The sequence below is a fragment of the Anas acuta genome, chromosome 3 (assembly GCF_963932015.1).
Source record: "Anas acuta chromosome 3, bAnaAcu1.1, whole genome shotgun sequence".
Taxonomy (NCBI): Eukaryota; Metazoa; Chordata; class Aves; order Anseriformes; family Anatidae; genus Anas; species Anas acuta.
Genome location: NC_088981.1, coordinates 41306576 through 41333909, shown reverse-complemented (window position 1 = coordinate 41333909; position 27334 = coordinate 41306576). Strand labels below are relative to the sequence as shown.

General features: G+C 38.9%; 1 protein-coding gene across 1 annotated transcript in view; it reads right to left on the bottom strand.

Moving 5' to 3' along the window:
• The window catches only part of PCNX2 (pecanex 2), a 151908-nt gene that overhangs the window by 72654 nt on the left and 51920 nt on the right, over positions 1-27334 (bottom strand). The window contains exons 14-20 of the mRNA XM_068676779.1: positions 24565-24675; positions 22893-22984; positions 12861-12970; positions 10629-10725; positions 4734-4826; positions 4100-4250; positions 549-690 (exon numbers count right to left, since the gene is read on the bottom strand). Of these exons, the coding sequence (XP_068532880.1) occupies positions 549-690; positions 4100-4250; positions 4734-4826; positions 10629-10725; positions 12861-12970; positions 22893-22984; positions 24565-24675 (796 nt within the window). The remainder of the gene's footprint in view (positions 1-548; positions 691-4099; positions 4251-4733; positions 4827-10628; positions 10726-12860; positions 12971-22892; positions 22985-24564; positions 24676-27334) is intronic.

Below are 27334 nucleotides of genomic sequence, written 5' to 3'. Positions count from 1 at the left end.
TCTTTCTAAAACCACTTTTAATGCAGGACTACCTGCCATTCTACGCTATTGAATATTTTATTCAGTTTAGTCTGACTTGAGTGGTGAAGCTGCCGATAATTCCTCTGGGAAGCTACGCCATAGTCTTAACAATCCTCAGTTAGGAAATGTTTCCTGATATCCAGCCTCGATTTCTCATTTTCATCTGATTAATTCTAGTTACCCCACTGTGTTTATACCCATCAGACACCTGCAGCCTAGTATAGATCGTCTTGCTTTTAATTGACATTTAGACATTCCATATATATCTATATATAGCTCTTTAATCTTTTAATTTCTCTGTCTCTCACTAGAGTCATGCCTTAGCATGTGCTATGGTAGCTTTTTTTTTTCTTTTTCAGCAGAGCCAATGATTATTGTATACTGAACTAATAATGTATTAGTTCAGGCACAAAGGAAAATTGTGAAAAGCAGACTTATTTAAGAAACAAATTTCATTTCTCAGTCTTTAGTGTAAATCTGAATAGTCTACTAATCACATGCCATGAGTTATAAGCAAATCAACTTACTGTGTACCAAGCTTCTTGTATTTACTAATTGAGAAAGCATCAATGGTGAGGGCATTCAATATTATAGCTGGATACAAGATGTATTTCTCAAAGCACTGAAGCCACACATAGAGTCTTTCAAACCACATCAAATGAGCAGCATCTGAAATAAAAAATTCAGATAACACATCATTTCATCAAATTATCTGCATTTTTGCACTGCAATACCATAGAAGTAACAATATGAGTTAGCTCATATTAATAAATACAATGAACCAACTAATTCATTACACAAAGAAATACATACTTTTTTTTTCAGAGAAATCATTTTTCTCTCCGAGTTTGGAGAGTATCTGTTTTGCTTTTTATAATCATATTCATGAGAAATGCTCAGAAACCATAAGAGGTGGCACATGCTAAGTGGCAGATTCTACCTAATTCAATTACTAGTCACTGTATTAAACAGCACCTTTAGTAATGCAATGGTTCTGGAGAGGCCCTCTCCAGCTCTGGCTCTGACCAGGAACCTCATTTGAACTTTGTGCCTCTCTCTCCAACTGGCAAAATATTGTTTATTTGACTGGAAAGTATTACTGACCTCATTACTAAATACCCTTTGATATCTAAAGACTGAAGAAGTAATAGGAGCAAGACATTGTCACAGATGTTTCTCAAGACACTTTAAAAACAGCTATTGTAATAACTATCTGCCAGGATCACATCACCCTCCTGTAAAGGTTATCTTTTTCTGCAGTAGACTTTTCTTTCTAACAAGATCACAGGTTTAATGGGAATATTAAATAAGAACTGAATGTTCTTGAATGTTCTGTACAACTAAAGTGCTACGAGAACTTAGGTGAACTGAGTGCAGAACCACTTGTGTACTGAAAACAGTAGCATCTTTCTTCTTAACTGAACTCATCTACACAAGGTTATTGGAGAAATACAGCAAACACAAGAAGGCAGAACCTGGTATTGACTCAGAAATAACAATGCCAGCTACTGAATCTCCAACACTTTTTCCTGCAGAAATTAAAATAATTATGTATACACACACACAGCCACACACCACCTTCTCAATGACAGAGAAAGACAACATGCTGACAGGCTACCTCCTAAGATTATACACACACAGATGCCTATTTTGGAACCTAGCTTTTATTCTCTATGCTCTCTCCTTCTCCTGATCTACAAATTGCTTTCAGAGCTCCTATGCTCTACAGGACTTCATCTGGCTGCCCAAAGCCAATTTCTGTGTAAGAACTTGAGCTTGAATAAAGAGATGTGCATATCAAATAGACCAAAAGGAAGGTAGCCACAGGAGCAGAAAGAGACATGGCAAGGCATGTATGGACAATGCAGAGAGAAAAAAATAGCACATATTCAGCAGGCACCCAGGGAAAGAAGTGGATGGTTTGAAAATGGCTTAGATGAGTCTGTGGGGTATAAGAGCAGAGATGGGGAAGGAGGAGAAAAGAATCTAAGAATCTTTTGCTTCAGGCCTTCTCACACAGTCTGTCGTTACTTTCTACACATCTGTTGTACCATAAGCTCACACATCTTAAGCTCAGCCTTTCTTCTTGCACTCATACAAAATAATAACAAGAAATAAATCAGTTATCTCATAGGTGCATCATGAGAACCGTTCTGAAAATTGCTATATTGTGGAGGGCCTGAAAGTCCAAATGACTCGTCTGAAGTCTGTAAAACAAACCCAAGAATAAACTTGTGGAATTGTCATTACCAGCAGCTCACCTAATTGCTAGCAATCATTCATCCTTACCATAGGAACTGCACTTGTCAAAAATTAGGAAGCTGAAAATTAAATTATATGCTGTTAATAGTGCTAACAGACCCCTTGCTTTGTGTATTTGTCCTGTTACTGTTCACGCCTGAAAATATAGAATACAGTTCTTTTCCAACCTCCTTCTGCTATACACAAAGGTAACCTTTAAGTTCTGCTTCTACATTTTTCTTACAGGGTAAAAGAAAGAAGACAGCCTGTCAGACATATCTATCAAAGGGATTACACAACTTTTTCTCCTCAGCCTCTCATCTCAGAACATGATAAAAAATACTTTTCAGCAGCTCGAGGGACCAGGGAATAAATAAATAAATAGACAAATAAATAAATAAATTAAACTCTTGCTTTCTACACAGAAGACCATAGCATTCCAATAATATTTAAACCCCAAAGTGAGGAAATATAAATTATATAAAATGAGGACTGCAAAGGAAGCAGAAAAGCCTGCCACCTGTAGCAGGTACCAAGTGAAATGCATCTGATCTCAAAGTAGAAGGAAACCCATCTGTGGAGATCAATCTGGCATATCTCTATGTAGACCTCAACCTTTTCAAAAGCTGAGTCATTGCATTTAGGAAAATAACGTTTTCTGACAAATGAAGACAGACTTAATAGGGGACAAAGCAAAGAAGACCTACAGTAATGTCTTACGATTAAGTTAATGCAACAACGAAACTTGGGTACACATCAGACTTCATGATTATCAAGGAGAGAAAGGCCGAACAATGTTTTCTATTGGACATGAACCTTATAAACATCTGTATTTCTACTACACTTTCCTTGCTGTATTGCAGTAAAAGTTAAAAGGCAACCTTCAATCAAGTCTCTTGGGTACCTTTTCATACCCAAGCCTTGTTTGGAAAGTAATCATTTTGAAAGACACAATTTTTAAAAGAAAATTTAAATCCTTAACGCGTATTTTTGCAGAGAGTGATCTGAACTCTTTTGTTGCCTAGCTGAACAGATTAAAGTCCCTCAGCAGACTGTGTTCTGACAACATTGTCTTCAAACACCTCAGGAACATATATTGAGAATGATTAAGGCACAGGATCCATCAAAAAATGACAAGCAAGCTTTTGGCTGGTAGCAAATACAAGATGAGAGCTGGGGGAAAATAACTGTCCTTCTCAAAGTATACTGTCTGCTCCTGGAAATAACGAAATCAGAACAGGAAATCAGACCCCAGTATACTAAAATATTTACAAATACTGGTGTCAGGGCACCACTGCTGAAGCCAGCAAACAAACAAGAACAAGTCATCAAGAAATTTTCACAGTTTCTTTCAATTTTTACGTTCCTCTAAAAGTGTTACGATGGAAATTAAAACTAACTTGCATCATCCATGCTGTCCAAATGATGCATAATTGTAAGTCAGAAAGTAGAGATAATTCTACCTCAATTTCATTTATAATCTTTCAATTTAAATTTTTAAATTATTTGTAATGCCAGTGTATCAAGCAACACAAGTAACAGTATTGTAATGTAAAAGCAAAAAAAAAAAAAAAAAAAAAAGGCAGATCAAATGATGGCTCATGAAAGGCCACTTAGAGCCAGCAAGATGTTTAAAGGACTGTTGTGTTTGGCATACAAGGAGAGGCTGAGAGAACTGGGACTGTTTAGCCTTGAAAAGAAAAGGCTCATGGGACATCTTATCAAATATAAAACATAAATTATCCCCTCATCCCTGTTCCTTCTGGATTTTTGTTTTTAAATCAAGACAAGCTGCAAGCCACTGCATCCATTGTTTAGATAAGATTTCATTACAAACCTCTCACTTCCCGTTGCCGGTGCTCTTTGCTTTTAAGTATGGGGTGGGAGATCCACAGCCAGGGGTGATGCTTGCGAAGCTGAGGAAGTATGTAATGTGTTACAAATCCCACAGTCCATGCTAAAGCGAACAGGACAATGCTGAGAAATGGCTGGGCCAAGTGAGAAAGAAAGAAAAACAGTTATAATTTGCAGATATATAACAACATTTCCTAAAATGGTATTTCTGAGCACTTAGAAACTCATGTTCAAACTGACTACACGGGTGGATGTGTTTTGAAATATGTATTTTGCATGAACAATTGTTGAATTGTTGTTTTCTTTTCCCCCTAAATGGAGGAGAAAAGGTAAATGATTAGGTTTGTCCTTTCTGTCTCCCCTGTTGCATATCCTAGAAGAGGTGCAGATATGCAAAGGATTAAAGGAAGAAACACCAGATAAGTAATACTTTGCCTAATACAGATATCCACAATTTAATTGCACTGCAAATCAAAAAGCATTAAGTTATCATGGTCAGTAAATACATTTTCCCTAATTTCTCTTTCCACAATCTCCATTTCTTCCAGCTAAAGTATCCTGTGGTTTTGCATAAAAGAGATAATACCTTAGAAAAAAAATAAAGGACAGATACATACCCTTAATGATAGAAACACAGTGCTGGCACTGACAGCAAATGACAGAACAGCAGCCGCTGTGCAGACAATGAGATCCGATTTCAAAATTTCTTTCTGTGAAAATTATTTTATACAAAATTAGCAAGCCAATACTATTTCAACTAGGCAAAGTAAGTGACTTGCTTCCCAAGTACTCACAGTCTGCATTGTGTTAAGGCTAATCTTCACTTCCTGATAAAGTTTTTTCTCCACTCTGCTTTGTGAAATTATTTCTTCGTATGCTATGTTTGTCAAAGTAACTATGTTTAAATTCATCGTGCCTACTTTTAAGATACATTTTAAAATCTGGTTTTAACACTGCAGAAATAAACGTAATACATTTTCATACTGAGTCTGATCCTGTTTAAGGAATATAGTTCTTTCGCATTACAGTCTTTTGGTTCGAAATTCTGGTTCCTTGACCTATTTGCAAGCAATACAATTGCTTCAGTTTTACTTTTTCTTGCATTACTGAAATGACTCATGCTGTTCTATAATGTTGTAATAAATATAATAACTTCTGTTTCTGATGTTCTAAAGTCACATGTCCCATTCTCTGATTTTCTGTATCAGAAGCCAGATTTCAGCAAGACCTTACAGATTTCAGACAAGGCGTTTTCTGGTATCAGCGAATGATAACGCAAGGACAAGTCTGCATTTATATAAAGATCTATAACTACAGTAGGAGTAATTTTGTTTTGAAAGATTAGAAAATATCATGGTCTTTCCAGCCACCCATTTTTCTTGTGATTAAAATGTCATTCTCGGTAAACAAATAAACAAGATAGCTTTTGAGCTCTGTAATCTTCTGAATTGTACTTCAGAGGTCACTCAAACATCTTTCCCAGTAAATGAAAATCTTGTCCTAGATTTATAAGAGGGATGGTTAAGTTCAGTACTCAATACTTGCACTAAGTTATCTTAGTATAACTAAGTAACTATTTGTAGCTCTTGGTTTAAATACTGACTTATATTTTAATTCAAAGGCATCTAGAAACAACACATGGAATACAACACTTTGTTAGAATTTGAAACACATCCAATTTCCTGGTGCTGCAATCTAGGTAGCCTTCATTCATCTCATCAGAGACAAGAAAAAGAAAACATAAAATACTGCTGCGATAGCAAACCTAAGAATAAGGGAGATAAACAAAGAAAGTAGAAGCAGTGAACAGAAGGGTTGTGAATTACAGGGGAAGCTGGCAGCAACCACTATATTTAGGCTGCCTATCACTGTCTGCTTTGAGAAATGCTTGGTAAAAGGTCACCAGCATCAGCACTTCCACTTGCTGCAGCAGGCCTTTGAAATTCAGCAGGACTAAAAAGCCTTCAGGCTCAAAAAGTACTTTTGCTTTGTCCCATGAAACTCCAACCCAGTTTAGCTGAATTCTCAAGCAATAAAACCTGTCCTGTGTCTTTTCTCAGTTTGCTCAGAAAGCCATCCTTGCAAATGAGCAGCGCTCACTCCACTCCTCAGGCTGTGCCCTCTTCAGGCAGTACCATGCTCAGGAAGGACTACAGATGGGAAGAAACAGGAGGAGAGTTAGGCTGGACTCCTCCTGAACCATCTTTCCAGAACCCAGCGCTGCTGGCCTTGTCCTTTGCTTGTTGGCCACCATATGCACCAGGAAAAACACATTAGGGACCTTTCAGAGAAGGTCATCTTCAATGAACAAACCTTTGACCCCTTCACATCCCCACAGGCTCTCTACAGTCAGTTTTAGACCTTCTCTCACTAGCAAATAGTGGGGATTTAGTACGTGTAGCAGTACCGAAAAATTGTGGTCAAAACCCCAATAAGAGAATTATCACTAACTCATATAACTGACAGAATTTTGTAACGTTTGCAAAATTTTAAAGCTACTTCACACAAAGCCAATAAAAAGCAGCAGTACTGAGGTTATAAAATTCAGTATCTGAGAAAGTTGAGCAGTGCCAGGTTTATGCAGCACCATACTCCAGCCCTTTTGTGGAGATGTATTATGAAAAGTCTTCATCAAGTATCATTTTTCTGTGCAGCTGAATCCAACTACTCAATAATCTAAAACAAGTTTATAAGAACAAACACATGCCAATCATATTTTCAAGCTCTCCTCCACAAGCAAAAAGGATTACTATTAAAATGACAGCTGAGTTGTTTTCATAACCATGTGACTGAAGAAGCTGCTGTTTTAAGAACTACATCAAACATTAAGAACTGGGCTATAAAATCAGAAGTACTGACAATAATAGATTGGGGGAAAAGGCATCCAAGCTTTCCATTCCACGCTCAGGCCAGCTCACCAAAGAGAGCAAACTGTATTACACAGACTGTACTGCATGGTATTTGCATGGTATTTCCCATCTTTCCCATCTCTGACTTTACAAGTGCTCTTTGTAAGGTTCAATCACTGCTTTTGACACATTGCAACACATACAGGAAAAGGTCTGTGGTTTTAGAGCAAGACTTACTATCCAGGTATTTGAATCCAAATTAGATAGTTGCATTCCAACTTCGGTGATATCTGCAGTGCCTAAGGTTTCATTTATGCCAGGCACATGCGCTTTGCACGTGCACAGAACTGCTTCGAAATGTAAACGTACTGCTCAGCTGCTGACTTGCACAATGGTCCACACAGGAGGCAGGAGCTTGATGTGGCAGACACATTGAAACTTCCTACTTTTTATTTTTCCCTCCCCTGTTCTAAAACAAACTGGGCAGGAGCAACTTTGTCTCATATCAAGGCATGATGGCCAGAGCCTGCACCAAACTGCTGACCCTAGGCAGTTGTCTCTCTGCCTGAAGGGGATTCAGAGCTACTTTCCAGGAAAAGGCCCTGGGCATCCACCTACAGGTCGCTGTGGGTGGGTCTGTGGCTTCCACCCTTCTTGCTGAAGGCAAGTCACTGCCTAAAGGCTCTGTGGGAAATGCAAGGAGTGTGACTCTACCAGTAGAGCTGTCAGCCACACAAAGGGAGGCAGATCTGGAAGTAGAGAAGTTTTGGTTCTTGTTTCTAGACTGCTTTTTCTGTAGGTTGCACAATGGTTGTTCCATGTGAATTTGAACAGGGAATTTGAACAGCTCACTTCACTGTGAGCTGCTTGATGAGCTGACTATAGCACCAACTGTTCAGACTGTCTTGTAAGAATGAGCCTTGTTCAGCTCACCAGAAGAAAAAAAAAAAAGAAAAGAAAAAAAAAAAAAGCATTTTCAGGAGGAGACTCAAAGTTGTGAAACTCAAAATGAGTGAAGGCATCTTTCTGCAGTCTTCATGGATGGGACACAGGACCCTCTCCTGCACTTGGCATCCCCTGACCTTGCTAGCTGTTGCAAAGCACATGCCTCCCTCTACACAACTCTGTCCTTCATCCTGCATTTAAATTCAACTGTCTAAAGCAGGACTTTGGATTCCATTCCCAACCACGGGCACTTATGAATTGAATGTTGAATCACCCTACAATGCGGTGCTTAAATCCTTTATTGTATTTGATCCAATATAGGAAAGTTAGGCTCTGATCACAGCTAAAATCTCTTCAATGAGAGTCATTACCACTGTGTTACCACATGTGTTACGGTTTGGGGTGAAAGCAGGTGTTCTTTTTCTTTTTCCCTCCATTTTACACTCAAGGCAACAAAGAAATCCCGACTCAACAACACCGCATTTAATGCCTCAGAGATTTTACATATTATAGCAGGATTTTTTATTATTATTTTTGATTACACTTTTGGAGCTTTGTACAAAGCCTTTCACTGATTATCTAAATGTTTGTATTAAAGGCCAGGAAGGAACCTGGGTTTGAATGTAACACATTAACACCCTCAGGCCACTGGTTAATCTAGCAATCAGCCATGTGGATGCCTATAGAAATTAATTATAATGGTAGGAAGCTCCATTCTCAAAGTTGAATGGTCAATTATCCATCACAGCTGCTTTATAATTCAGGCTTCCAAAGCTGGCAATTCTTCCACAGCTATTCAAGCAAAGGGAAATAGTAAAGGTCATGTAACTAAACATTAGAGATGTTGTATTTATTACTGCTAACATTAATATGAAGCCACTACAGAATACAACAGATTAATTTTCAGTATTAACCTTGTTTGCTTTCAGCTGCTTAACAATGTGAATTGGTTTTGCATGCCTCAGAATTTCTGATTTTAAAGGGCCTCATTTAAATGGCATGTTATGCACACCATACATGTACATATAGACCTGAGCAGGGCTGGCTGTTTTGTGTGGCATTTAAACATCACTGGCACATTTCTACAGCACTGCCAGGAATTATTCTACTTGCAGAGGAGCACTCAGATTTTTTATTTTTATTTTAAGTTAAATTTAAATTTGCTTTTAAAGTCAGTTGAGTCCTGACAAGCACATGATTGTTATTGCTTAGGCCAGGCAGTAGAGACCATGGCTTGACTGTGTCCCTCAAACTTGAGGTAGATGCATTTTTTGCTGCTTCAATTCTTCACTACTTGCTCTATTACTACTGCACTTTGAGATACAGGAGGAGTCTCCTGGCAGCTGGAGGCAGAGTCTCCTGGCAGATTGAGGAGTCGCCATCTTCAGCTCCAGTGGCTGAAGAGCCCCAGTGCAGCTGACCCACATGGTAACTGTGTGAATATAAGACATCAGACCCCTATCCATACTACTGGCACAAAAACAAGTCTGGAGTTAGCAGCATAACTCCATTTTGAAAATACAATCAGGATCTTAGATGTGAATTTGTTCGTTCTTTTGTTGTGTAGTTGTGTTCCTCAATGTATTGAAGCATTGCTCAAGGTTTCCCGCTGCACTGTGAAATGAAACCAACGAAGTGCACAGCTGTATTAACTGCCTCAGTCCCTTGGCAAGAGTCCCTCTGCAGAACAGATGAGACCAGACTCTGTACTGCTCCAAGATGGGTGCTATCAGCAAAAGATACAAGTGGGATATAAATACCAGAGAAAGAGAAGCTTTCCATTGCATCTGCAATACAGTGTCTGTGTACAAGAATGGACTGACAATGACTTGTGGCAAAAGTCTACGCACCAAATATAGCAAAAAAGAAAAATTTTTTTCCTGTTTTTATTCCTGTTACTACATTCACATTGCAACGTGGCTCAGTTTGCAAGAAGCTGAAGCTCAATAAAGCCAAGGAGGAACAGATATATCACTTAATCTTATGTGGGCCTTATTACAGTAAGCAATTTAACATTGTACTTGGTAGGAAATAATCTAAGCAGCAAAGCAATGAAAAGCAGAAAATATTGATATAATGGATTAAATTCATGTGCTTAATTTAGGCTATGTAACACCTTAAAAAATGTCCATCAAACACGATACAAGATATACAAGAGAGATGCATCCACATAAAGGGACACCTGGAGGCACCATACTAGTGACCTGTATCCCTTGACACTTTTGACTCTCAGGCTGTGTCTTAAGGTCAAAAAAAGCGGTCTGTCTCTCAGACACTCTGAGCACTCCCTGGTTCTGAAAGCATTCAGGACTTTAGGAATAATTGCCTTTGCTGTAAATGCTCCTAAGCAGGCATTAGGATGTGATCAGGAAGAATCGCTGTCCGACAGCTAAGAACGTGACAGTTCATGACTCTAGGAAATCCCTAATGCCCCTTAACACTTTGAGAAACTTGATGATCTTCCCACATGAACTCTATGAGATCAACCTCTCCAGGGTACCAGTTCTCCCTTCAGGCCTCTCTGGAGAGAAGGTCTGGAAGTACTTCCCACAGTTTCAATCTGTGGATTTAAAGGAACAGGACAGATATCCTTCCATTTTCTGTTTTTAGTAGTTTAAATATTTAAATTGCTAATTAAGAATATTTAGAAGATTTCTCAATGTGGAAAATGGATGGGAAAGCACTTCACGCAGAAAGTAATGAAAGAAAAGGTCTTACCACTGATTCTCTCATCTTTTCTGGGAGTGGATCTGCTGATGAATCTTCAAACTGTTGACGTAGAAAGTGAGGCACATATTTGCATTGAATAAGGGACCTGTTTAAAAAAAAAAAAAAACACAAACTAGTTAGGATACTTCTGAACATGTCTAACAGACATGAATATTTGCAGTGGGGGGAGCAGGGGAAGGAGCAAAGGAGGTAGAACAGCCTCAATTTTCCTTCCTCATGTATGCAGTAGCTATCTTATCTTTGTATAGCTGGAGATTGATACAAACCAGCTCTACCTTTGATCAGGGTACAGCTTCCTCATCAAAATGTCAAGGAGTCTCAGCAACCAGAGCAGTCCAATCAATGTGCCTGTGTCATTCAGAGGAATGAGCTAAGAGGGTACTGTGGTATTCATGCCCTTTATTAATAATTCAGCTAAGCTGAAACCAATATGAGAGCTCTCTAGACCCACATTAGAAAGGCCAGAGAGGCCATTTCTGTATAAATTGCATATTAATCCCCAGTTCGAGATTTATGTGCTACCTTCTCCATCTTGAAGTTTATGCCACAGGCCATCCTTTAAACACTGTTTCCAATCCCCTTAACTTCCTTTAATTAAGTTTAAGAGCCGTTTAAAAAAATATCTTAAACCTCTATTCTTTTTTTTTTTTCTTAAGGATTATGCATTTTCATCACGATTGCGTAAAGAACATTTGATGTTGCTGTACACATAAACCTAAACAAGATATTTAACAACCTTTTCAGCTGCTGAGGATTTGATTAAGAATATTACGGAATCAGGAGCTGGATTTAAAAGTTTAAGGAAATACAAGTTTTTACTTTATTAAGGAAGTTAATGAACTGGTGTGTCTTTCCTGGAGAGTGGAGGAGAAAATATACATTTAAATTACTCCAAAATTGAAAGAGCTCACACTCACATGCTGATTTGCAATTTACCTGCATGTATTCTACTCCAAAGCTAAAAAAACTTTCCCAGTACAGCACACAGCTTTACTTTCATACTTTCGTACCTGAGTTCCATCCTGTAATGGCCTATGAACTACACGCTACCTACCTACACAGAACTTGATCCAGGTCTTATTGATGCCAGTGCAAGACACGGTAGGCTTCAGATAAAGACAGTAGATACAAGCAGCTCTTTTTACTTTGTCACACTATGACCTAGTAATATCTAAATTTCACATTCCCTCAGTCTTCTCAATGTTGAGGAAAGAATTTCTCAGCTCTTCAGTGAGATTTACGGGGTAGCCCATTTCTGTTAGTATCTCACTTCTGCCCTCTCTCCTGCATTACATAATTGTGTGGGCATCCAGCCTGACTTACCACATGCCTACTGCAATCTTCATATACTTGAAGACTACATATACATGAGCCTCACCTCATGACATATACAGCACACCTCACAGAACTGAGAGGAGGGAGCCTCTGGATTTCCTCATAAGCTCTCTGCACTATGCCAGGATAAGACCGAGCTGCCTGTGAAGCAGAATCCTAGATGACATGGTGATAATGGCAGCATGAAATCTGCTTGCTTGCTTAACCCCACAGCCATACACGTAGATGCCCAGCTGTCTGCACAGCCACAGCCCCCATGACAGTCACATAACACAACTCTGACACAGGAAAGAAATTACAGGTCTGGAAGCCTCTCTCACATCGTATCAACTGTCAGATCACAATGTTGGGACTTCCTTGGATCTCCCTTGTTCCCAGCATCCACTCTCAATACACACAAACTCTCTTCTGCTACCTTTAGCGGAGTATATTGGAGAAGAAAAGGGAGGGGTTGATCTTGGAGAGGCACTGTCTACTGATGCTCACCCTAAGCCATCTTCCCCACAAATCAGAAGACCTTTCTCCTTGCCAAGGTGCCACCTAATAAATGTTCTGCAATTCCAGAAGTCTGCAAGTCCCCTCAACTAAATCACTATCTTCCAATATGGCAAGCATGTAATTTCCCAGAGGGTAAAATCTGCCTTAAAGAATTTGGAAGAGCTGTGTAAAGAGCACCAGCCTTACTGCTGATCTGACTGCAGCACTTCATTTACTTAACAGGACTGACACGAACCATGCAGGCAGACGTGCTGAGGAATTTCTACCTCACCACAGTAATTTTGGGAGACAATTCCCACAGTTCTGAAATCCAGATATGACTCTGAGCAAACCACATTTTTTGTGCTGTAAAGGGAAATCAATAAATAACAATTGCAGGCAACTTACATCAGTACAGATGGGTCACTGCTTTGTCTGCTGAGGTGATAAGAAAGTGCAACTAGCAGACCACAGAAAGCAGAAAACAGTGCTGGAATGTGCTGTGCATCCCAGGGTTCCTGAACAGGGGGACAGAAAGCAGAGCATTTGCAAGTTAGGAATGCAGTACTATTTTTTATTTATTTATTTTTTAAGTAGGCCATGCTGTGCATGTAACGTTAAACGCACATCACCTAAGTCTATATGCCATCTACCAAGGTTTGACAATCCTTTATCTTTTCAAAGTTTATCATTGTGAAAAAGACAGCAGTATTACAGACATGCTTTGTGATTATGCTACTGTAATTCCTCTATTATCAGCAATTAGATAAGAAAGCACATGAAAAGCACGTTTTCTTTTCTCTTTAATGAAACTCTAGAGGCAACTTTTCATTAAAATGAGATGCGAGTGAAATCATTTCCACTGTATTTGTCTAAACTCTGAATTGATTCTGTGATTTACTTGACCTGTGGCCAAACTGCTTGCAACAAATGCCCATTCCACCCAGCTGGGGTACAGTCCTGACAACTCACTCCTAAATCTTTTTGCTGCTTTATATGGTCCATCTAGGCCCTGCATGTTTAGCCACTGTCCCTGAGCAGGGGGGAAGGAAACAATTTACACACTCACTAGCATACTCTGAGCATAATCAAGATGAGAAATTACCTCTGGGTGACTTAGGCAGCTAAAATTTGCTAGAGATAATAAAAGGAGGAATAGGAAGCTTAATGAATACTTATCATGACCAGCCTCATCTGTGGCATCCTCAGCTACAAATCAATCTTAAACACTTGTGAGTACTGGCTGCAAAAGGACAGAAATTTTGGCTGTGAAGGACACAGAAACTTGGTGGATCAGATCCATAGCCATTTCACTCACTAGGCTTGTTCCGTGCTTCTACACAACTTCTACCTGATCAAGTTAAACTTTGCCATCCAATTCTATTCTTTGATTGTTCTCAGGTACTGAGCCAAATACATTTTGGTTTAGCTTTTCCTATGCTCAGTCTCAGGTCAGAAATTCATATTCTTCAAGACACTGCAGAAAAGTAGTTGAAGCCAAGATGTTCACAGGTGGCTAGATTGGAGCCTATCCCAATATCCACTGCGCTTCGAGGGCAGCATAACCACATAGTGTGTGACTGCCCCTTTGCCCTGCAACTTCTTACAAAAGCAAAACGTAATAAAGAGCCTGTCCATGTATCTGGTGTTGAAATGTATCATTTTGAGAAACCATTCCATGCTCTTTCTACTGTAAAACCCTACATGGCTGATTCCCATAGTAATGGCTCAGGAGCTCTTTACTTCCCAATTTTCTCTATACTATGAGCAGCCTCTGTGTTTATGTTTAGCTAGCCTGGGCTCTACTTCCAAAGCACCTCTCTCTCGTCTCCTGAAAACTCAGCTGTCAGGGAGCTAGAAAGGCAGACGGGACAAGCATCAATATTTGCTGCCTAGGGAGCAGGATTTTCCAGAACAAGGCTACACAATGTTTAACAAAAGCTGAGAATGCACAAAGGTGTAATTTCTCCAGCATCAGTGATGCACCCCACTCCATTTTGTCATTTTCCTCCCCCTCTAATGACGCCTGGTAGAGCTTTAAATTAAAAAGATGAAAAAAACAATATAGTCAATAATTGGACAATGATTCTTCTCAGTGGGAAAACAGGAATGACAGATTTTAGTCTCAGAAACTGGTATTATCTGTCAACCCAGACATGAATCTGACTGCCTACTCTACCTCATTTGGTTGAGGTGACATGTAGTGCTTTCACATAGAGTTTTGACTTTGATGCAGACACTCACGTAGTCATTTCTAAAACAACTCAAATGGTCTTACAGGGTTAAGGATGAAAGTGGTGAGTTAAAACAGATACAGTGTTCAGGGGTGGTGTTCCACTTCAACCACAGAATTGCCTAATCCCCAAACAATCCACTAAAAAAGAAGATAAAGGTGGCTTTGAACTTACAAGCCTTTTACCACTTGTAGAGGTAGGGAGGAAAGTATATTTTTAAAAATAAGTGGCGATAGTAGCTTTCTGTCCTACATGATTTATCCTTTTTGCTTCTTCCTTCCCTTTAAAAAAAAATGCATGTAGCAAACCTTTATCTTTGAAAGGTATGCTAAAATAAATCACGTGTCCTACTCCAGAGACAGAGTGCTCTGAACACAGCAGAACCCTTGTAGTAAGTAGAATTCTTGGTGTTTTTTTTTTTGTGGTTGCATGGTTTCTGTATGTGTGGTTTTTTTTATTCACACACACACCCTTTTCTTTTTCCTTTTTTTTTTTCTCTTTGAAACAGAATAGTCCTCTAAACTCAAAGACTTTATAGATTGCTTGAGCATTAGCATCATTCAAAAATGCTAATTCAAGGAAGAAATGGTGAAGGTGTTTTGCATTGTGACTTTTTTTTTTTACTATAAAGAACAACTGAAACTAGTCTCCACAAAGCTCATAGACCTTCTAATTTCCTGCTCTTTCATCATTTCATGCTTCCTCAACTGATCTTCTGTTCTTCTCTTTACTTCTACTCCTCAGCTGCATCATGGATCTATGCTATTGCTTACATTATGTAAAATGCAGGACAGCTGTTGTCAGCCATTCCACATGTGTATGTTAAATAGGAAATATTTTCTAAGTTCAGAAATAAGATGATAGCATTTCTTGCTATCTGAATGAAACTGTAAAAGGGAATAAAACCCCGCACCCAAAGTTTTGAGGAAATGATAACCCTGTAGAGAAAAGTCCACGGTAACTGTAAGATAGCTATGTATGTTACCATGGATACTCTGTTTCCATTGAACACTAATGACCAGGAATCATTAATTATTCACAGTCCTTGCATTAAACTTGCTAGAAACATGTTCTTGAGAGAGATGCCCACCAGCCTTATCTTCCCATCATCCAAAGAAAACAAAACTTTGCTTTCCCAGAAGACCTCCAAAGCCTTGAAAAGTGATGAACCACCAGAACACAGATAGTGCTCCCCATTTTGATTGATGATGTCTCTTTCTTTGCACTCTGATATTCTACAGCCATCTGTATGGATGTGCATGCAAGTGTACATGTCACCTTACTCAACAGGCTCTCAGTCTGTGACTGGAATTCCTGGGCTAGAGTGTGAGATGGGCAATGACTTTGGACAGGAGGCATGAATGCTCACGTTTCATGTCATGGTGAGTTTATCCTAAACAAGAATCGCAGTTTTCTACATTCCTATGCAGTGACATACTTCTAAAAAAGTAACCTCAGGCCACGTTAGATTCTGCAGACAAAATACACTTTTTCTATTATGTCTGGACAAGAAGCTCCTATTATACACATAGAGATCTAAGAGCATAACTACTGAGGTTACAACTGAAGAGCAAGTCTGACTACAGCTGCAAACATCACTCAGTGAAATACGTGATATCTGACAACTCTCCAAAATTAACATTCCTAATAGTTGTTGCTTGAACCTCAGGGGTCTCTAAATTGGAAAGTACATAAAATTGATGAGCCTTGTCTTGAAAACCTCCAATGGTGCTGGAAGCATTTTATCAAATAGAAATAAAGCTGTCTAATAATCCTATACTTCTATTTTTGGTCACTTACACATGCGGGAATTCTGTGTATACACATGGGCCCATTCAGTGCTGTTTAGAAATGTTTTGGACAGTCTTAGCAGACAGAGGGAGATGTATGCTTGTAATACTTTCCCATTATAAAACCATAAGACACATATTTCAAAATTATTAGTACACAGACGAAGCCTTTGTTGTTGAAAACAGGAATCAAGAAGCATTGTTATTCTGATTAATGAGTTTAAAACTCATTAAGCAAGGAAACAAACTACATCAACTGTAAAATGTGAATGGCTTAAAATACTCTCAGGATTTTTAGTAACTGCCCGTTGAAGTGATAAATAAATTACCAGAGAATACTTTCTTCAGATTTAAGGTAATGAAGAAGGCAGAAGAGAAGGACTGACTAATTCCGGAAAGATTTGAGGATGTGCTCCTCTGCCTCAAAGCAATACACTGACACACTGGGTGCTAAAGACAGGTATAAAGATGACTAAATTCCAGAATGAATGTTAGTTGAAAAAAAAAAGGCATACCTGATTTTATTTAACAGATATTTAAAAAATAATATTTGCACAAAAAAACAGAAAACTGAGCGGGAGACAAAAATCAGCACATCAGGCAATTCTACTCAAATGAAATAGATGGCATGGAAGTTCCTGTGTGTCCTATCTGATGGATATAATATCTGAAAATAAAAACATCTCCTCCAGGAAAAAGAGATAACCCTTTCATATATCAAAGCCAAGGTAGCTATTAGAGCTGCCAATTTCTGTTTAAGATTACAGGACTGAAGCTGAGATCAGAAATAAAGCCAGGCTGAAGTGAATGTAGATAATTTTAAACTAAACTCTGTTACCCAATAGCTTCAAAAGAGCAGAAAGCTGAAAAAAAGTGATGCTATTAGATGTAATAGTGCAAGGACTGACAAAAAAATAAGTGATGAAACTATATCTGGAATTGAGAGCTTTTTATTAAACAAAAACTAAATGAAAGTTCTTAGTGGACCTGGAAAGAACTGGAGTAGGGAGTGATGACATCATTAGACACTAGTCTAGGAGATGAAAAAATCTCAAAGCAACCAGGAGAAGCTCACGTCTTTGCACTTCAGAAGCAAATACCTTTGCTTCTGAAGTGCAAAGGCACTTCTGAAAAGCACTTCTCTCTTATCTGAAGTCAAAGTCACAGTACACAGTATTGTTGTATGTAAGGCTGGATAAGCAGCTGGTGTCTCATCACTCATGACATGGATGTGCCATGTGATCAGATGTATGAAGAGATGTGTCAGAGCACCAGAAAGCTGTAGCCAAACCACCTCTACATGACTGGGATAACATGACTGTAAACCAAAAATATATGCAGGTTACTCAGTCATCACCAGACAGCATGATTTCTGTTCACCAGCCTCACCAGAACACAACCACGATTTGAAAATCTGCTCCTCTTGCAATATGTGCCTTTGACTGACACCTGCAATGAATATCATCCTGTCCTGATGGTCAGACAAGTCCTCAAAGTTTCAGACACACAGCTGGAGACCTGAAGTTCCAGCCACTTTGTGTTATGGGTTTTTCTGGAGCAACTGTTACAATTTTAGATGCAATATTCTATTCACAGCAAAATACACAATTTTTCTTCCATCACATGCTTCTAATCAAGTCATACGATGGGACAGGTAAGCAGCCTGCCATATGCTCCAACTTGCCCAGTCCCTACTAGCACAAGACTTGAGAGCTTCATCATCTTTTAGGTGCTACATGCATTTTAGCCTTTACAAAGAAACCTCTCTGGTAATGTGATGGCAAAGCAGCTGCAAGGTCATTCAGAAAAAGTCAGTCAGAGCCATGTGAACTTTTTGGGCAAGCCAAATTTGGTCTGCAAATCATAAGATAAAATCCCAAGAATATTATATAATGATTTCTTCAGGAGACTTTTCCAAACAGAATTGATGACAATTAAACTAATTATAGTTTATCCTGCTTTTTCACAGAACCCCTCAGTTGTTTTTGTACAACACAGTTCAACAACAAAATCAGTCTGCACAAGGCATGGGATTTCAACACAGGCTTATTCACCTCAGTCCTTAAAGCTTGTGTTTGCGTGTTGAAGTTACCGTGATTACTTGTGCTGTTTTGTGGACATACCCCAAAACAATTCAATTCTTATTTTTGATTTTTTTTTTTCCTAAAACGAGAGCTCTAGGGGAAAGAATTAACTGATGTGAATTTGCTACTCTAAAATAATGCAGCCAAATTTAGAAATTAATTCATTCTAATGTAGGTGTGTATATATAGTTTCTGTAGTTCTAAACATCAGCAAAAAAACCTCACTTAACCAATGTTTTTTCTAGAACTGTGTTATTTGTTTTAATAAAAAAAAGCCATGTGATAAATTATTCTTCTAATGATCTTCTTCAGAAATAAGATTTTTCCTTTTGGAATAATTAACATGCACAGAGAAATTAGGCTAGACTATGTTACATGGCAATATAGCAATTAGCACACAAGAAGCACTTCAGGAAGGAAAGGCTAAAGCCTGATACTGCTGGAATGCATCTTCAGCCTGGGCATTTGACGTGAGCAATTGCTCACCAGTAACAAGCACACAACCACTTAGATAGAGATCCATTCTGCTCTGCAATTTACTTCAGGAAATGGAATTCTGCTCGTTATACCTGCTGAGCTATACGATATTCTGCCAATAAACAGAGCTTACATTTGAGGATGTTACACTTCAGTCAAAGAACAAGCTTTGCAACCCAGAAATCCTGTATCAAAGATAGTCTGTCATGTTTCCCTTCCTGGTTGGAGTAATTTTACCTCCATGAACTATTAAGAATTTTGCATTAGTCTGTTTTTTGCCAAATTAAAAGTGAAGAGAGTAAAAATAAAAGCTATACAATAAAGAATAGCTGTGAAACATAAGTGTGGAGGAGATGCCTTTCTCTACCATAAGACAACCACATGTTTACCTCTTTTGTAAAAACACCTAAGTGAGGCAGACTGTAGCACCTACTTGATTTTGAATTAGACTCTGCAATTTCTAAGTGCATCCAAAAAAAATCTTTATTTGATTAGGATGAGAAGTTGTAGCCCACTATATATCAAAACAATTCCAGTTTCTTACAGAGGTATTACACCGCCTTTCACAGTTGTCCCTATTCAGGATCAGATTCTGTTACTTTTAATTCTTCCTCTTCTTCCACTGATGAAAGAAAAAGTCTGCCAGAATTATTTCCTTGACATGTTATCTATAACAGCCCAAAAGGCAAAAAGCTCCAGACCTGACTGAAGAACAAGGAGGGAGAGTGCAAATGCTCTTTTCTAGTAGAAAAATACATGAAATTTCAAGGACCCCAGTGGACTGAGATGATGAGCTGAATCAAGTGGAATCATCTTTACATGCTTTAAATTAACCTCCTCAGAAGTGTCTTCACAAGAACAGTGCCATAAAAATTCAAATTAACTGTAATTTCTGTGTGAACAGAAAGTCTGCACTTAATATTGGCAATTTACAGCAGATATCTTGTAAATCTTTCACAGCACTCTATAACTTCAGGGTAGCATTAAAGCATATTTTTAAGCAGTTTGAAGTCTAATCCATGAGGAGATTGCTTATCTACAAAGCCACCTGCATCTTGTAATTTCAACTATTATGCTGAGAAAGGAGTTTGTAGAATATTTTAAGAGGCTTTTCTTTAATACTATTTACAAAACTATTTTTTAAAGTATCCATCACACAACTTCTCTGCCCCCAAGTAGTGAATTGTCCTCTGCCAAGCTGAGTGGAAAAATGATCATTTTTGCAGGTATTTGCCTGTCAGTCATTCAACTCAATTCCTTCTTCCACATAGCTCTCTCAGTTTCTTGCTGTTTCTGCCCCCCAGCTCCCCAACCCCCACCACAGATTTTTCTCACTCTTTTCAGCCTCACAGACACACCTTTATCCCATTTGCTTGTTTCTGAATCATCACTATAGCTGGAAAATGGTAGCAGGAATACCAGATGCTTTAGGACACTGCACAAGAGAAGCAGTTAAGCTTTCTAGCACCACACAACTCAAAGGTCAAACCAGTAGAACTGATATACTGGGTGAGCCTGGTGACCAAGAGTCCCTGAGATTACACCCTATTTTCAGAGATGCTTGGAGTGTCTCAGTGGAACACTGTTCAGCAGGTGACTTACTGTAAATTATTATCCAAGGCCAGGTTGGATGGGGCTTTGAGCAACCTGATCTAGCAGGAGGTGTCCCTGCCCATGGCAGGGGAGGGGTTGGAACTAGATGATCTTTAAGGCCCCTTCCAACCCAAACCATTCTGTGATTCTCTGATTGCATATGGACTCAAACCACAGAGGGGCAAGATAAAACAGCGGCTTAACACATTCTACCTTACTATTGTGAGTGGTTAAAAACTCAAGCACAGCTAACTATACTCATTTGTGACAGATAATTAATGCAGTATAATTGACCATTTTTGATTTAAGCCCCCTATTTAAAATTTTAAGTGGAAAATTTGTTAAAAGCTGTTTTGCAGAAATGTTTGTGTTCCTTGAAGAAATCCCTTAAACAAATATCTGATAGCACCTCTCATCTGTGTAAACCACCAGCCTGAGTGGTGACATGATACGTCTTTGGCTGTTGCAGAACCTCATATCAAGATCTCTGTGTGCGCTGCAGATGTGTAACACCGCAAAGCATCCTCTGACGTATGCCTGCAAGATGTTGAGAGCAGCTTGTGTATCACTGCACATCCTGGTGCATCCCTGCATTGGCACTGACAACATCTAGCTTGTAATGAAACACTGAAAATTTGTTCTTTAAGGAATAGTCTTTTATCACAAAACTAGGATGAAATTGTGGTCTCACTGTGGTCACTGAGAATTTTACAGAAGACTTGAAGACGTTAGCTTCAAGATTATCTTTCATGTAAGACAACAACAAAAATTGCAGGTGATATACATTAACATACAGAAAAAGAAACGCTGTAGATTAAATATGGCTCGAAGGGCAGCATCTGCCAAAAAAAACACAAAACAAACAAAAAAAAAACCCACAGCATTATTAGGAAGAGTACTGAGAGCAAGTAGTTTTGTGACCAAATATAACTATGGTACACTCACATCCCAAGTACCATGCAGAGTTTACTCTCCACATTTCATAATGAAATCATAATCCATTATGGATCATAATGGAATAATGGAAGGCACACAGCAGAACAACTAACGTAGCCAAGGAGGAGCTGCTTTACAAGAAGACACTAGAAAGGCTGGCAGTCCAGTTTAGAGAGGATACAGCTGAGGCAGATATGACTAAGGGCTACAGAACTAACAAGACAGTGGATACGGTGAATGCAGAACTACTTTTCCACAAATCCTGCAGATACTAGGAATAGAGAAGACTTGGTGAAATTAGCATTTCTTCACACAGTGAAAATCTGAAACATGTTGCCACAGAAAGCTGTGGAGGCAGGTAGCAGCAGCACATTCAGAAAGGGTTTAGGCAAATTCATGGACAACACAGAATGAATGAAATAGGCAAAGATGCACTTACTAACAGCCCTAAACCAACAATTGTGGATACTGGTGGAATATTCAGGGAATGAGTGGCAAAAAAGTAGTCATTAAATTCCTAAATTGCATTTGCCTTTGCTATTGAAGCAGGAAATACTGGGCTAGACAGTCTGCTGGTCTGCCCAAGCAGGACATGAAAATTCTTATTTTTCTCTACTTTCTTTTCAACACAGCCAAAGGAAGGGCATGTATAAGAGTTATACACTTTATACTTTTTTTCTGACTTTGAACTTTGTATGCCAAGACTTGCCTGCAATGATATCCCACAGTGAATTCTCCATACCAAAAAGCACGTGCAATGCTGGAGCATGAAGAGATATAGAGCTGACCTAGCGCCTATCTGACTACCAGCAACAGGGCTGTATGGTTATGTGGCTGCTGGCTCATCACACGGCAGGTGGAACACATAAGGGCCATGCTGGCTGATACCAATAATGATGGTAAAGCCCACTCCTTAACAGGCTTCCCAATAAATCCATATATGAACCTTGCCAGTGTACCATGTCAGCAACCACTGGTGTGCAGAAAACAGGCCAAATTCAGCCTGTCTCAAATAAACTAACAGCAACGTTTTTTAAGCAGAAGACGTAGTCTTCAAAACTGGAAATTCAATGGCCCTTTTCAGACATAAATGCAATATAAGCAAGGAGGCAAACAATCACAAGTATCAGTGAAACATTTACATTAGTATTTCCACTGCGGTTTCAAGGTATTTCAGTGTAGCTAACAGGCAGAAAATAAAACATGGATTGTAAAGCTTATCTTGATAAATAATGATGACCATGTAGCACCAAACAGTTTCGGTCTTCTTAGACTACAAAAACTTTCAGCTTGAAACTTCAAGTTTTTTTTAGTGTTTCAACTTACCTTTACTGCACTAAAGCAGAAAGCATATAGGACAATCAGAACCACAAAGCTTCGGGAAATGCTGTAGAGTGCAGACACAAGCCCAGCAGCAGCTGAAATAAAGACACCACAAGATAACTAATTTCCTCATATATGAGGAAGTGCATTAAAAAACAACAACAACCAGTTCTTGCATCACAATAGATGTACAAATTAATAAAAGATATTACAAAGCTTTTGAGAGAACACCACAGTGTCCCAAACAGTGCCCCAAATCAGCTCACAAAGCTTTACAACTAAGACTGAAAGCTTGATGGCACTGTATTCCCTGTCTCTTCCATATATCTGAGGTCCCCCACTATTGCTTTCTGTGCTGGATGCTGCTTTGCCAAAATATCTGTATGCTTCTTCATGTTGCTACAGAGGAGGAATGAAGTTATATGCAAATCAGGCAACTTTCTAGTCAAGCTCCACGTGGAATTTTCTTCCTTCCCTCTGCTCCTGAGATTCAGGCTCTGGTATCATCCAAAAGCATCCTGACTTGCTTAGTAAACCATGATTTGCACTGTATTCAAGAACATGAATGAACTTAAAGGGAGAGAGAAGGATGCCATCTCATCTCTAACCTCCTACAAAAGCTTCCAAAACCAGGGTAGGAAACAGTCTCAGACAGACTTAGGAGTTCAGCACTCTCCACAATGGAGACACATGGGCTGCAAAACAGTCCTCTAGTTAGGTTTCAGCATACATTAATCAGGAGATGGGGACTTTATCAAGTTATTTCCTCCAAGTCTGCTCTGGTATCTATGAGACAAGAACCAGAGCACACCTAAATCATCAGTACAAGCTTTAACCACTTGCCAAAGGCTATGCCTACAGTAGCAGTAACAGTGCAGTAACTGTGGGTATGTAGAATGAAAAGTGCTGAGGATGTCCTATCCATGATACATGTGCTCTGAGATGCTTTACTGCAGAGTATCTCTCATTTGGTCCCACAGACCCTACACTCATTAGTGTTTGGAGTGCATTAGGTGAACCCTAATAGTGAACCTTCTAGTGAGCCCTTTAAGTTTCATCCAAACCAAATCCAGGCTGCATACTCACACATCATTTCATGATGCAAAACATGGTTAGTGGAAAGAAGGATATAGTTTGTTTCTGATCCAAACTAAGATGACAGTGTAGATCTTATGTACGCTATTATTCTCTGTTATTTAAGCAATAATGAAAACCAAAATACCACCACTGAAAAATTATGTGCTGTCTCTCATTCATATGGGTCTTGCTTAATCTCTGACTGAAATATAATAAATCATAACCAGTATCATGTCAACATGCCTTACACCATCGAACAATGTGAAAAAAAAAGTAAGTTATATTTTTAAATGGAGTTTTGAGAGTGTTTTTTTCTATTCAAAAAGTTGTGGGGGTTTTGTTTGTTTTTAAAATAGTGATTCATATTGGGCATAGCAGGGAAGAGCTCTTTGGTGTTAGCCATATTCTACAACCTATAGCACAATTTGAATACAACCATTTAAAAGAAAAAATAATCTAATTATTAGTATTCACCACACTGTTAAGTTAATACCATTAGCTCTTTGAACTCTAACATACACTGTGCTCTAAAACATGCAATAATATCCTTTATGGAGATGCACTCACAGAGATAGCTCAGGCTCAACAGGCTACTTACCAGAACCACCAAAAAGCAACATGTCTATTTGCTCCAAAAGATATATACAGAAGGTGTTGATTTGAGGGAAAAGACCAAGAAGGGAAATTGCAGGAAAGCAATATAAAAACACTAAAGAAAAGAGAAGGTGGATATTAGAACACAGTCATACATCACAGAAAACAGTGAACAGGCATAATACTGGAATAAAACATTACAATAAATTCTGAGCATTACACAAGTGAGCATACTTTAACCTTACTCATGATTATTATATTTTACTTATTTATACTAAATAAATTATTCAATTTTACATGTAAGGAAATAAGGCTCAGAGGTTAAATATATTTTGGATAAAAACATTGGCAGAAAAATAGCGTTATGTAACTTCCTTACTGCTTCTCAAATACTTGGAAAGTTATATTTAGTCAATTTAAAATACAGAAAGATATCTTAATTTGCAAACTTTGGAACTTCTTCCTTGAATCTGCAAAGGTTTAAGCACACATACATGTATAAAGTTTCAATATAAGCAAACAAAAATATTTTAATAGCTGAGACCCTCAGTATCTTGACTATCACTGTATCTTCCTTCTTCTGGCAGAAATCAACAAAGACCACCTATGGAAGTATGTAAAAATGGGACAAACCTACAATCATTCTTCCCCAGAATATTTCTCTACCTTCCAAAAGTGTAGACCTTAACTTTGCAGTGGTGAAAGAATATTAAAGACAGCAAAGAAACTTAGGACTTAAACCCACTGTGCCATCTTCTCACAGCTTCATCCTATACAGAAATGCTAATTGAAATGGCTGCCTTACAGTCAATGAAAAGCAGGAGCCATAATTTGGATATCTGTGCTTCTAGTCTTATGTTCTGTTTATTTCCAACCACTCCATCTTACCCATTTCTCTTAGCTCCCCTCTAGAAATTGCTAAGCGTAGCTGTCCAGCAAAGCATTTAAACACACACTTGACCTAAGTCTCTAGCAGCATCAGCTTTCAAGGATATATGCACATGATTAATCATATCCTTGGTGCTTTGTCGTACTAGTACCAGAACATTCTCCAACCTGAAGGACAGAGACGTGTGTCAGCCACTGTTCCTCATAAACAAGTATTCATTTGTTAGTTTACATGCTATGAAGGCTGCAGTTTCCTCTTATTCATTCTCTTAAAGAGCAAATTAAACAAATCACTAGTATTACTTAATCCCCCTCCCACTTCAGTCAAATTTTAAGAAGGTAACAATAGGATTTGTGTTCTTTGTTGAATGCTAATTTCACATTTTACTTCCAGCTCCTCTTACTAATGCACATCATGCTAAAATAAAACAATACACTGAGTTTAATCTGACAGCTTTTATCTTCATCCTATTATACACTACTAGTACCTAATATTGTAAATCTTGCTGAGGAAGTCAAACACAGGAGAAGAAATGACATACTCAAGTGTTAAACACAGACACAGCTCACTTACGTATACTTGCACTCACAACGCACCCTTCCTCATGAATTCCTGCCATGGAAGGAGTTATACTCCTCCCATATATAAAATTGGGGTTTCTTTTCTTTCTTTTTACATGCAAATGCCACTATCAATCTTCCTTTACCACTCTGTTCTTTTAGGTATTCCACCAATCCACACCAAGCCAACCAAAGACTCCTGAAGAGGGGCAATGGCATGACAGCAAACTGCCCAGCAGGCCACATGGCCTCTCCATGCGATCAACTAAAGATCCCCAAAACTCACTGTTGAAAACTAGCTCCTCAGGCAAAGGAATGGCAAAACTGACAGAACTCATCTCAGACTACTGACTAAAAGGACAACAAAGATGGTGAAGAGTCTAGAGGGCAAGACAGATGAGGAGCAGTTGAGGTCCCTTGGTTTGTCCAGCCCCGAGCAGAGCAGGCTGAGGGGAGGCCTCATGGCGGCTGCAGCTCCCTCACGAGGGGAGCGGAGGGGCAGGCGCTGAGCTCTGCTCTCTGGGGACAGTGACAGGATTTGAGCATGGAGCAGTTTCAGGGAAGGTTCAGGCTGGATGCTAGGGAAAGTCTCTTTATTCAGAGGGTGATCAGGCACTGGAACAGGCTACCCAAGGCAGCAGTCACGGAACAGAGCCTGACCGAGTTCAAGAAGCATTTGAAAAATGGTCTCAGACACATGGTCTTATTTTTGGGTGGTCCTGTATGGAGCCAGGAGTTGAACTCAATGATTCTTGGGGGTCTTTTCCAACTTGGGATATTCTAGAATTCTGTAATTTACAGTTCAAATGAATGCCCTTGCTGTAGCAACCTCAAAAAAACCTGCATAACAGCAGGAAGAGGAAGGACAAGACCTGAGACATGGTACTGTCAATGTACCAAAATAAATAGTGGTGAATAAACAAGAAGAGAAAAGTTGTTTGACTACAGCTATGTCCTCACCTCACTCTCTCTCTGATAATAACTTGAATAATCCTAATTACTTCTGTAGCAAAGGTAGGTTTGTTTATCTCCTCCAGCACGAAGGAGCACACCAGAGAGCAAAATAAACAGTTGTCACTTACAAGAGGATTGAATTTAGGAACAGTACTTTCTCTTGTGGGAAAGTGACAATAAAAGGAGCTGATTAATCAGTTGGAATTGCATTATGAATTCCAGAGAGAATGTTTAAACAGCACACATTTCCACACAGAACACCTTCAAGAGTTTGACCACTAAGAGATGCTATTATGAGCTGCTGGCATTTAACACTGCAGTTTGAAAGTTTCTTCTAAAGGAGGATCAACCAGATAATAGCCATAGGAAAA